Source organism: Ambystoma mexicanum, chromosome 3q, assembly GCF_040938575.1.
Source record: "Ambystoma mexicanum isolate Mex_15411 chromosome 3q, UKY_AmexF1_1, whole genome shotgun sequence".
NCBI classification, from domain to species: Eukaryota; Metazoa; Chordata; class Amphibia; order Caudata; family Ambystomatidae; genus Ambystoma; species Ambystoma mexicanum.
Window position 1 is genome coordinate 218,581,136 of NC_090926.1, and position 12,983 is coordinate 218,594,118.

The window sequence follows — 12,983 nt, forward strand, 5'->3', positions numbered from 1 at the left end:
GTTACAGAATGCGAAGCCTTCCTACAAATTCCCACCCAGGCGCTATGGAAACTTCCGAAACTGACCAGTTGGCCCAATTACTGGGGGAATTACGGGCCGAAGTACACGCCGCTCATCAAGAGACTAGTGCCCTCAGGAGGGAAGTGATTGTAATAAAGGATAGAGCTGATGACCTGGCTAGACAGCTTTTGCAAGGTCAAGCTGGACAAACTCCTTTACCCGGTTCTGGGGGGAACCCCGCTCCTGTGGTTTCCAGTAACCCGGTGCAGATTAATCTACCTGGAAACATGCCGCTGGCCCCACCTGAACGCTTTGCTGGGGACCCCAAACGATTCGCCGTATTCATGAATCAGTGTCGTTTGCACTTCCTATGCAGACCTGGGGCCTTCCCTAATGATCAGACCAAGGTAGCCTTTGTGTTGTCATATCTCAGCGGCTGTGCTGCCGATTGGTCAGTCCCACTGGTAACTCAAGATGACCCGATTCTTCGTGATTTTCAAGGATTTCAAACAAGCATGGAAAGGTTATTTGCTCAACACTCCCAGGGACAGGCTCTGGATGACGAACTTCTATCTCTGCAACAGGGCAATCAAGACCTTCTATCCTACATTGCAACCTTCAATAGACTAATTGTGGAAACTGGTTGGCCAGAGGATAAAAGAATCACGTTATTCTATCGAGGTCTACGCGGAGAACTTAAAAATGTCCTGGCACAAGTTGTAAATCCGCCCCAAGAATTCACTGAATATATAGACTTAGTGGTCCAATTGGATCACAGGCTGCAAAACAGAAAAGCAGATCGGTCCAAGTTTGAAACCCGGGTGTTGGCCAAGACCCACGCTAACCCCAAGGTGGCTGATGCCTCGGAGCTTACGCAAATCGGAGGTATTAAAGGACCCCTAACTAAAAAAGAACGGGAAAGAAGACGACAGATGCAATTATGCCTTTATTGTGGGTCCTCTGGACACTTTCTACGAGATTGCCCGGTTAAGCCGCCCAAGAAGGTGGTAGGAGCCGCTGATAAAATCCATGGAAACTCTGTATCGGGAAACGACCACGCCCGGCAAGCGTAGGGGTCCGCTTGCCGAGCTTGAAACTAACTCTCAGACCTCGCATTTCATTGTGCCAATGGTCCTCGTAGATCCGGAACAGCCTAAACGGTTGCATGCTATAAAGGCATACATCGATAGCGGGGCTATAGGAAACTATGTGGATCGAGAATTGGTCTCTAGGATAAACCTCCCTCTGCATCCTAAAACCAACAAAGATGTCATCACCACAGTAGATGGAACCAAAATTGCCTCTGGACCGGTAACACATTCCACAGCTGAGGTGACACTTGTAGGTCCGGATTGCCATCGGGAGGCAGTTGTGTTTGATGTAATCAAGGCTCCACAGTTTCAGCTTATTCTCCGAATCCCTTGGTTAGAGACACATAGGGCCTCATTACGACTCAGGCGGTAAGGGTTTTACGGCGGCGTAAACAGCGCCGACCCTTACCGCCTGAGTACGAGGTCCCTTAGCGCCATGGCGGATTTAACACCTGCTTTTAGCAGGTGTTAAAATCCATGGCGCTAAGGGACCATGGAGTTAATTACGCCACCGTAATTTACGGTGGCATAATTAACGCCTTCCCCACTCCCATTATGCCCTATGGGGAAAAAATGGGAATGGGGAAGGGTAAATGGGGATTGGGGATTTACCGCCCCGCCAACCTCGGAATGGGGCGGTAAGTCCGCCAACCACCATGGCGTAAACATAGTTTACGCCATGGTGGTAAAGTCACGGCCCAGGCGGTAACTTACCACCTGGGTCGTAATGAGGCCCATAATCCTCGAATTGATTGGCGAGCGAAGAAAATAACCTTCCCGGATTGTGCACAAACCTGCTACCCAGAAAATCCAAAGATTAATCTAGCATCAGTAACCTCTGTCCCCGTGCAACTACCTCCAGAGTACCAAGACTTTCAGGACGTCTTCCAAAAGGAACAGGCCAACACGTTACCTCCCCACAGATCGTACGATTGCCAAATCGATCTGGTGCCCGGTGCACAACCCCCTTGTAGCAGGATTTACGCCCTTACTGAACCAGAGAATCTGCATTTGAGACAATATTTAGATCAATACCTCGCCAATGGTTTCATTCACCCGTCAAAGTCCCCGGCATCCTCCGCTTTGTTCTTCGTGCCTAAAAAAGAAGGCGACCTTAGAACTTGTATCGATTACCGCGCATTGAACCAGATAACTGTTAAAAATTGTTATCCTCTGCCTCTGATCCCTGAACTCCTTGACCAGGTGAAGGACGCTTGCGTATACACCAAGTTAGATCTCCGGGGGGCTTATCATCTGGTACGAGTAAAAGAAGGCGACGAATGGAAAACGGCCTTCCATACAAAATATGGACTATTCGAATACCAGGTGATGCCTTTCGGGTTGTGCAACGCGCCTGCAGCCTTCCAATTCTTCATGAACGATGTCCTTCGGGAACTCATCGATGTCTGTGTTGTCGTGTATATCGATGACATTCTTGTGTACTCCTCTTTTCGGAATCTGATCACAGAAAGCATGTAAGGGCAGTCCTAGAGAAACTGCGCCAGCACAAACTGTTTGCCAAGCTGGAAAAATGTGTTTTCCATACCACCGAGGTTGAGTTTCTCGGATTCATCCTGACACCTAAAGGGGTCCGAATAGATTCACGGAAAGTGGATGCCATCCTCAAATGGCCATCACCTAATTCGGTGAAAGCTGTCCAAAGCATGCTTGGTTTTGCCAACTTTTATCGCAGGTTTATCCCAGAGTTTTCACGTGTGGTGCAACCCATCACTGCACTCTTGCGAAACAATAACGTTTTGAATGGACCGAGGAAGCCGAACAGGCCTTTCAGGAGTTGAAAGCTAAGTTCACGTCCGCACCTATTTTGAAGCACCCGCGTCCCGATCTCCCATATATAGTCGAAACCGACGCATCGTGCTTAACCATGGGAGCTGTCCTGTCTCAGAGAGACCCTGAAACCAACCAACTGCACCCAGTAGCATTTTGGTCCAGAAAGTTCTCGCCGCCGGAGATAAATTATGCGATCACCGATAAGGAACTATTAGCCATTAAGTCCGCCTTCAAGGCTTGGCGGCATTATGTCCTCGGCGCCCGGCATACCATCACCGTGATCACTGATCACCGAAATTTACAATATTTAAAAACTGCCAAGGCTCAATCGTCTCGACAGCTCCGATGGGCTTTGTTCTTTGCTGAGTTTGATTTTGTAATCACCTACCGCCCCGGCTATAAGAATGGTAAGGCGGACGCTCTATCCCGAATTGGAATGGAAGAAATAGACACAAACTCAGAACCTGTGCCGATAATTCCCGAACAAAGAATTTTGGGGATAACCACTTTACAAACCCTTGAAGACATTCAAGCATGAGTGAAACAATTCCTGGACTCTTCAGCCTTGCAGGATTGGATCAAAAGGGGGTCTAACTTTTCAGTCAAGGATGGCTTACCCTACTTCCAAGGACGCTTATTTTTGCCAGAAAAGGAATTGCAAGAACTGGTTATTTCCCGTCATTATGATACCCTGATGGAAGGACATCCTGGCATTGCCAAAACAGAGGAAAAGGTTAAACGACAATTCTGGTGGCCTTCCTGGCGAAAGGATATTAAATCTTTCGTGATGTCCTGTGGAGTTTGTGCCCAGAACAAAGGTCAAAAGACAAGACCCGTCGGTCTTCTTCAGCCCTTAGACATTCCACCAGCACCTTGGCACACCCTGTCACTAGATTTTATCACGGACCTGCCCTCTTGTAATGATTACAATACTATTCTGGTCGTGGTGGATTTATTTTCCAAAATGGCCCACTTCATTCTGTTGAAAGGATTACCTTCAGCCTTTGTTCTTGCCAAAGAATTCCTCGAAAATATCATCCGTTTGCATGGATTCCTGTCCATACTAGTCTCCGATCGGGGAAGCCAGTTTATTTCTCCTTTTTGGAAAAAGTGTTGTCAACTGGCACAAATCGACGTAAGACTCTCGACCAGCCACCACCCACAGACCGATGGTCAGACGGAGAGAACAAACCAGACACTTGAACAATATCTACGATGTATGTTGCACCAATCGGAGGGTAATTGGAAGGACATTTTATGGGTGGCAGAATATTCATACAATAACTCGATACACTCTGGAACTGGTCAGAACCCCTTTTATACCCTATATGGACATAACCCTCGTACTTCAAACTTGGACTCACCTCTGAGCCTTGAAATGCCCGCAGTGGACCAATTGCATTCTACGGTTACTCAAGCCTTCAAGGATGCAACTGCACATTTGCAACATGCGAAAGGGAAATACAAAACGAATGCGGATCTGCATCGAAGAGAGGCGCCTCCATAACAAATAGGGGATCAAGTATGGTTGGCTACCAAACACCTATCACTCAAGGGGCCTCGACCTTTTAATCCAAGGTATTTAGGCCCTTACTCAATCAAAGCTATAATCAACCCAGTGGCAGTCAAGCTCGATCTACCAGCTAACATGCGGATTCACCCCGTTTTTCATGTGTCACTTTGGAAACCAGTGCACCCAGGAACCAGATTAACAAAGCCACCAGAACCGATTCAGATAGATGGGGAGCCTGAATTCGAGGTGAAGAACATTTTGGATTCTAAGATCTCAAAATCAAAACTTTTCTATCTAATTGATTGGAAAGGGTACGGGCCTCAGGAAAGGTCTTGGGAACCCAGTGATCACGTACATGCACCTCGGCTGGTAAAAAGGTTCCATCGGAATTTCCCAAACAAACCGAAACCTCCAGAAGGAACGACCTTGGGAGGGGCGGCCTTGGGGGGGAGTGCTGTCATGATGCCTACCCCCGGAGCACCAGGCCAGGCCCAGTACCCCCGGAAGCAGGCATCATGCCCTCGGGTAAAAGCCCAGCGGCCCCTTATAGGGGCTCTTTGGACTCAGTCCTGGCGCCTTTGGCGCCAGGCTCATGTTGGACATCAGTCCTGGCGCCATAGGCGCCAGGCTCATAAAGGGAGGTGTTTTGTGCACTTACCTGATGCAGACCATGCTGCACGCTTCAGGCCTCCCTGAGACCTGAAAGGGACTATTTTTTCATAGGGACTATTTTTTCACTCGGGCGTGGCCAGGGAAGGATACATACCTAGTTGGGGAAGGATACATACCTGGGACTTCTTTGGAGGCTATTTAAGCCACGCCCAGACAGCAGCTCATGCTTCGCGTTGTTCTGCTTCCTGCAGCTTAACGCTCACCGTGTCTGCTCCTGCTCCTGGACTCCAGCCACGCCCGCCTCGAACCTGGAAGACCTGCAAGGAAGGAAGAGAAGAGAAAGGTGAAAACCAAGGACTATTTCAAACTTCTTACCTGCATCCGGAATCTTCTCGCCAGCATCCCTGAAGAAAGACTTCCATTTAAAAGCATTGCGTTGCTCGCTGCAGCGCCACGCTTCCCTCACCTGTCCTCGAGACATCTCCCGGCTCCATCGCGGCTGTCAGCATCGGACGCCACATCTCTGCACCTAAGGGAGAGAGGAAGAAACAAAAGGTTAGCAGAAGGAACACAGAAGGAAAGCCTAATTAACAGCCATAACACTTACCGGCTTTTCTTCCACATTTCGGGTTGGCGCCGCCCCGTTGGCAGGTACCGTACCCCGGCCCCTATGGGGAAAGGACAAGAGACATTTCTGGGGAATGATAAGGACATTTAGAGGGATTGCCCTCATCACTACTCACCCCGGCAGTTTAACCCCTCGACGCATCGCCTTCATTCTGCACCTGAAATAAAGGACAGATCACAGCTTAGAAAGACAACATAAAGGGTGCCTCACTTGAACTTTGAAATTTCATTCTTACAGCGCATCGCTCAGAAAGTCAAGTGGATTTTGCCAGCGCCATTCTGAAAACCAGTGAAGTAACTGGACGAACACGCGCCCCTGCACCAGAAGCAGGATGGAGAGTTCATCCTTCCAAACCATAAGGTGAGCTTAAACCGGGGTTTGGAGGAAGTTAGAGAGGAACGAAGGGGGAAGGGGGAAAAGGGGGACCTAGCACACTATTCTGCAGACTGTTAATCCCCTTTCTCATCTGCAGAAGGATATTCCTACGGGCCAGGCAAGCACGATTTGGAGGTCCTGTCCAATCGATGTTCCGGGTCCTGCGCACCACGCTAGAAGAGGCCACAGCAATCCAGACTAGACCAGCGCCCCTGTGGGAACCAGGTGAGCGTTACACAAAGCTGTTTTCCAGCGCCTGTCAGATCTGCAGTTCTGGTCTCTCCCTTCAGGGCTTCTTAGCTCCTTATTATACAAAACCGATGTCCATCTTTCCGTCATGGCTGCTTTACCCCGCGTTATATTTTCTCCTGCAGCAAGCTTCTATATGTCTCATCTACCGTGCGTTTCCACGTATATACATTTGCTAATTCTTTTCTTACTTACCTTCTTAGTCTATATGATTTCTTTGTCTCTTCATACATGTTTTTCGTATTACTTCAGTTACATCTTCATTCTTTGAATATTCGCATATCATTTCAGTGCGTTCTCGTGTCCTCTCTTCATAACGTCACTTTACTCTGGTCTCATTTCACTTATAGTTCTCGTATGTTCAGTGGTTTATGCAGACATCCTTCGACCACATCAGTGCAAGGGTACATTCGATACAGTTGTCTCTCATATTTTCGATATAGTATTGGGACGATACCGGGTGTCGGAGGTGAGGGTGTGGCCACTAGAGATGACGTGTACATCTGCCCCTCTACACTAGCGTAATGTCTCTGCCCACAATGCATTTTCAAGCAGATAGAGATGCTGCAATACATTGGGTCTAGTTTTTGCACCTGTAAAAAACACACGCAATCTATACACTGTACATAACTTTACAAATGTACTACTGCAAATTCTATATATATTGTGCCTTGTAACCTGTCTTTAAGCTCCCTTTTACTCCCGGGTCTGGAGCACTATATAAATAAAATATACAAACAAACAAACAAATAAGGGTTCCAGTTAATGTCACCCGCCTTGCATGTACATGGAGTTTGGCATTAACATTTACTTTCAGGAATAGAAAACCCGGAGCAGCCGGATATGTGTTCATGACTTGCAGCCCTTCATAAAAGCAAATAAAATTGCAGGGAGAGGGCCGACAAAGCGCTAGTGCAATGAACGTATTCATAAAATGTCCCCGCTATCAGGTGTGCATGTCCTGGGACTCTGCGTACACTCTATAGTCTCCAAAGCAGCCGCAGAGAATAGTAAATACCACTGAGAGCATTGCAACTTCAGAGTGTATTATTTCATTATTATTACAGTAATATTGATAGATATTTTATTTCGTAAAATAAGGATTAATTCTTAGAACTTTTATGAAAATGTGAGCTGCTCCGCATTTCACAAAGACATTGACCCTGTTCCGGGGCTCCTACTTTGCAAGTAAATAGCTGCAAAAAGATATGCCAAGAAGGGGACCTTAAATAAAATATAATGGAAGGTAATAATAGATTTTAAAATGTGCGCAATGGTTCATAACTTTCTAATTAATAAACAAAAGATGTTCAATAAGATCTGAAACAAATCTAACTCCTTATTTTATTAAAGTTCTAAAAACGTAACCAGGTGTGTGTGTGTCTATATGTAACAAAGTGTTCACTGCCAAGTTGAGACAAAGTTTTAATGGACATTTCTGGTAAAAATGTGCATAATTTTTCAGTGTGAAGGGAAATCAAAATTACTGCAAAGTTGTAAAAAACGACAGTGGGAAAAGTGTCCTCCGGAAAAGCACCAAAAAGTCCCTTAATTCCCAAAATAGTGCTGCTTGCTCAGGGGTCTGGCTACGGTAGGACTTGTTTCGCGAATGGCTGTCGGCTGTCTCATAGCAAAGAAAAGCTTCATTTATGCAGAGTGGTGAGTAGTAAAAAAGGAAGAAGTGACTAGACTAACATGTTGTGGCATGTCTAAATGCCATGTTATTTATGTTCACTTAGTGTGTTTACTGGTTCTAGTACCACCTTGGCAGGTTTCCGGTTTTGAGGGTAGAGGTAAAAACAAAAAGAAGTGTGGAAAGGAATTGGGGACTTGAGAGCTTGGCGCTGGCATTTAGTGGGACTGGTAATCAGGGTGTGCGGTGGCTTGGTTGCTGAGTCGAGTTGTGTATGACTTATGGGGTAAAATTTGCAGGGTGCCTTTTAACTGTTGGCCAACGTAGACTCGGAAAGATTGCTCTGGTGTTAGACCTCGCTGGAATCTCAGAGCTTGCTCCAGAATAAGTCAGGGGTGCTCTCGGTGGACCCTGGCATTAAGATTGTGTGAGCAGCAGGGAGCATTAGATTTATATCTTTTTAGGGTCTTTGAGGACGTCGCTGTGTTAGGCTTATAAAGCCCCTCTTTGCTGACCCCAGTGCAAAGGAGACAAGAACTAGCCTGTCCACGTCCCTGACAAAGGCACCCTCGAAAAAAACAAGTACCCCGGTCAGGGTTGGAGAAGGATATGAAAATAATGGAATATACACCGGCTTCCTCACGCATGTTTGCATGTATGTGCATAGGTGATTCATATAGCAGAAACCTAGCTAGGAAGCAGTGCTGCACAAGTAGAGAGGAGAAGGGGGTACATAGTAGATAAGATGGAGAGAGACAGGAAGCGGGCGTTGTTGTATGTCAGTGGCGTGTCCCCATCAGGGAATGGATCCCCGAGACAGGATGTCACCAAGGAGCGTCCTCGTCAAAGGCAGGAGTGTGATCAATGGACAATGAGGTTGGGGTGATCAGGCCTCATGGACGGCATTTTGCCAGACAGCGCGAGATGCGTGCATCACTAGTCTTCGGCTAGGTTTGCAGAAGCATAAGAAGGAGACACAAGCCAAATTTCCGGTATGCAGTCTTTCCATCAAAACGTATACAGCGAAAAAATATGCATCGAATGCATATTTGTGTGGGGTAAAGGGTTAATTTTGTTTATGGTGGGTTGGTAAGGGTAACAAATGAGGGGTTTGCGGGGACCCCCCAAACAAAAGAAATAATCAAAAAATGCATTCGATGCACATTTTCTCATTGGATAACTTTCGATGCATTTTAATTTCGTTGGAAAGTTTTCGATGTAAAGACATGTAACCGAATTTCCACCACTCGCTCTCAACTTGAGGTCTTGCATGGAGAGTTGGATGGCACTAAAGGAATATGAGGGTGTGGTCGAAGCCGTGTTCTTGTGCACTGCTCCTGTTTGAATTCATTTATGTGATGTGCAAAAAAACAATATCCCCTTGAACTACAGACAGGGTCTGGTGGGAAAGGGACTGTATGTAGGATAATCCGGTAAAATACTGTGACCGGTCTGACCGCTCTGACCGCTCTTGATGGGTTTGTTTCTCTTCCAGGAGAAAAGCCGTATGAATGCTCGCACTGCAAGAAGAGGTTCTCCCACTCTGGATCCTACAGCTCCCACCTCAACAACAAAAAATGCCTACCTCCTGTGCCACCTAGTGGCAGCCCCACAGCATCTTCGCCCCCTACAGCAACCAGGTCTGGTTCTCCAGAAGATCGCTCCACCCCATCGCATTTGCAACTCATACGCAAACATCCAGAGGAGCAGAATGGATGTGGACTACAGTATGACCGACCGCTGAACTACAAGGTCAGGGACATATCCATGCATTGCTTTGACTCTGGCCTGGATGACAGACGTCTGGATTTCCATTGGGATGCACTGCAGCAGACCCTGCCAGAAATGCCAGGCACTGTCAGAGGAGGGGCATGTGTCACCAGCCTGAGCGACAAAGTAGACTCCCTCCTCGAGATCGTAAACCGCACTAATGGTCGAAGGAGTCACTATCAGATCATGAAGGAATTGAAAGGCAACCTTAGAAGGGGACAGCTGGACACTAGTGACAACAACCACAGAGGCCCTCAAGAACCCCTGATGAGACCCAAAGCAGTGCATCATGGCGAAGGAGTCGTTAAGGACCTTTCCTACCAACAGTGTCCTCAGGGAGGCTTTGGAGGCTTGAGGTCTTCTGGAAATTCAACCGTGGAGGAGTTTGTTTCCAGAGATCATCCCACTCTCCAAGAGCAAGAGTGCAAAACCCCCTGCAAAGCCTCACCCCTAACTAAAGCTTGCACCACCAATGCCTGCAGTCCTAGTCATGCTAAGGATCATGACAGGAAAGACAGTGCTGCCGCAAAGCTCCCCTGCAGTCGGCAAGACTCCATGTCAGTAGCCTCTTTCAGGGAACTGTTTCATGAAACAAAGCCACCGGGTACTGCAGGTTCACCAGCCCTGAGGGAGATGCACTGTGCAGGAGACCTGTCAAGAGACTCCACCATAGACTACCAAAAACATGCCTACCATCACGGCACTCTCCCACATCTCCATTCCCCCAAACCAGCCTTGCACAACTTCCATGGTGCCGCGGATAGTTCTACCACTGAGGGGGCCCAAGTCGAGCCCCTGGATCTATCGCTGCCCAGACCTTCCAAAGAATTACCCCTGGTACCATGGACTAAACATGGCATCCACTCACAGTACCAGGGGAAGAGGAATTCACTGGCCACTCAACACGAGTTGAAAGGCTACAAGCCCGGTTCTCGATACGAATTAAACCACAACTCTTTGTATCCTCAACCGCTCTACTCTCCTTTTCCTAATTTCCTTCCAAGCACCTTGAATAACCTGCTCCAGGAGCAGTACCCACTTCTACAAATGAACCCGACCTTCCAAGGCCTGCATTTTCTACCCTATATGACCTATCTATATGGTGCACAGCCTAGCTACTTACTGCCCAGCACAATGCAGGACAAACACAGATCGATGGTGAGTATGAAAGGGTCCTTAAACATTTCTCTGCTTCACAAGAGAACAATTCACTCTATAAGATTTGTGTTTTCATGTATGTATGGGGTATTTATAGATCTGCCTCTTACATTCATTTTGATAAAAATAAACACAGATAAATATCTCTTTTGAGTGTGTGCAATGTGCATTAAACGTGACGTTCAATTGCTGCTATGGAACCGAAAAATGTCCTGTAGCATTTAAAGGATAGTTCCGGGACTTTTTTTTTATTGTCCCTACGGTTCGGCCATGTGTTTTTAAGCATAAATCGGTAGATCGTAGAAAACTTTCCTATGGAATGTTTAACTGCTCAGGATGCCACAATGTATTTGATCTTTAATGTCTATGAAAATGTAAGTGTCTATCAACTTTTTCATTAAGTTTGTCCGAGTAGAGTCTTTTTTTACTTTCTCAGTTAGATGAATTTGAAAAATTGCACCATTGTGGGAAAAGAGGTGGAAACAAACATTTGGCAGGGAATCTGAATGCGTGTCTGCCCCGTCATAATTTGATGAGGGAGTAGTTGCTGGAAGGAAATGCGGGAGGAGATGCTGGGATCCCTGCAGACGCTCCAGTCTCCCCTGTGCATGAAGCAAACAGAGAGGATAGGGATACGCGGTCATCGCGGCAGCCATGTTTGTTAATGGCAGCCGCCAGGACTGATCTCCTTCGTGCACACATGCATGACGGCAGGGGTCAATGCAAATTCACTGCATAATTTGTTGTTAGGCACAGGAACCCAGGCAGTGGCGTAACACAAAAGGTGGGGGCCCCCCTGTGAGTCATGCTGAGGGCCACCCCCAACTCAGCAACAAATCATGGGTCGCACCACACTCTGAGCGGGCCTAGATTTTCACGCTTGCGCAATATACACGAACGTGCTGCTGAACGGGTATGCCACACACTGCACTAGGAGAAAGATATAAATATGTATTTTAATGCAATATACAGCACACTTTCTGAGAAAATTGGCTATAAAGCCACAGTGTTTGCAATTGTTTTGTAGGGTAACACCAATCCAATACATGTAAGTCACCAACAGTGCACAGGAACATTAATGCTTTGCTATTAAAAATGCCATGCCACAATGAAAACATGTCCAACTGGCTGCACAATGTAGACACGTTATAACATTACAGTAAAGCATGCCAGGCCACATTTGAGCATACCTAGACTGGTTGCACCAAAATGCCAGTCAAAGCAATAACACTCATCAAGAAAAGAGCACATATTAAAGCCTGCGGCTCCGCGGCCTCTACCAACATGGCCGAACTCTTTAAAATCTGCAAGGAAATTGTCAATCCTGTTGCGGTCTCTGCTTCCCCAGTTCCATCCAAGGCCCTCTGTATGGGTCTGGCCTCTCACTTCTCTGCTAAATCTCAGGACATCCTGTCCTCTATCTCCTCTTCTTCTCCCTCTTCCTCTCTTGGCCAGCCTTGGCCATCTCTACCTCGCCCCCTCCTTTTTCCTCTTTCTCTCTGACAACACCTGACAAGGTTTCCAGACAAGTCTGATCTATGAAAGCGTCATCCAAACAGGTGTTCCCCATCTCCTCCTGAACCATCAAGGACCATATTGACACCCTCACTCCAGCCTTGCCCGATTTTTGTGATCACTCTTTAGCCACTGGAATGTTCCCCTCTCCCCCTAAGAAATCCCTTGTGCACCCACTCCTCAAGAAACCATCTGCTGATCTAAAACATGCCCGGCAAACTATTGCCCAATCTCCATCACCCCTTTCTTGGGCAAACTCTTGGAAAAGCTTGCTATCTCCCAGCTTACTCTCCACACTGAATCTGTTGGTTGTCTCCATGACCATCAGTCTGGCTTCAGAGATGCCAGAGGCATGGAAACTGCTCTCCTGAACACCCATGAAGATCTGCTCTCTAACCTTGATTCCAGCATTCCTTCTCTCCTGACCCTCCTTCTTTCCTCTGCTTTCAACACAGTCAACAACGCCATCCTGATCAATCGACTATGTGAGAACGTGGGCATCACGGATCAAGCCCTGGAGTGACAGACCTCCTTCCTCTTGGACCACCCCCCTCCCAGGTCCAACCTGGTCCCAATCTCTCTGCCACCTCTCTCTACCTGTGGCGTACCCCTGGGCTCTATACTCTTACCCTGGTTTTTAAACCTCTA

General features: G+C 47.2%; 1 protein-coding gene and 1 long non-coding RNA gene across 3 annotated transcripts in view; one reads left to right on the plus strand and one right to left on the minus strand.

Annotated features, from left to right (window-relative positions):
• The window catches only part of LOC138582341 (zinc finger E-box-binding homeobox 2-like), a 363,618-nt gene that overhangs the window by 312,711 nt on the left and 37,924 nt on the right, over positions 1–12,983 (plus strand). For both annotated transcript variants that reach the window (XM_069653583.1, XM_069653584.1), the window contains exon 6: positions 9,388–10,820. In XM_069653583.1, the coding sequence (XP_069509684.1) occupies positions 9,388–10,820 (1,433 nt within the window). The remainder of the gene's footprint in view (positions 1–9,387; positions 10,821–12,983) is intronic.
• The window catches only part of LOC138582342 (uncharacterized), a 48,578-nt gene that overhangs the window by 27,464 nt on the left and 8,131 nt on the right, over positions 1–12,983 (minus strand). The gene's annotated exons all lie outside the window — the stretch shown is intronic.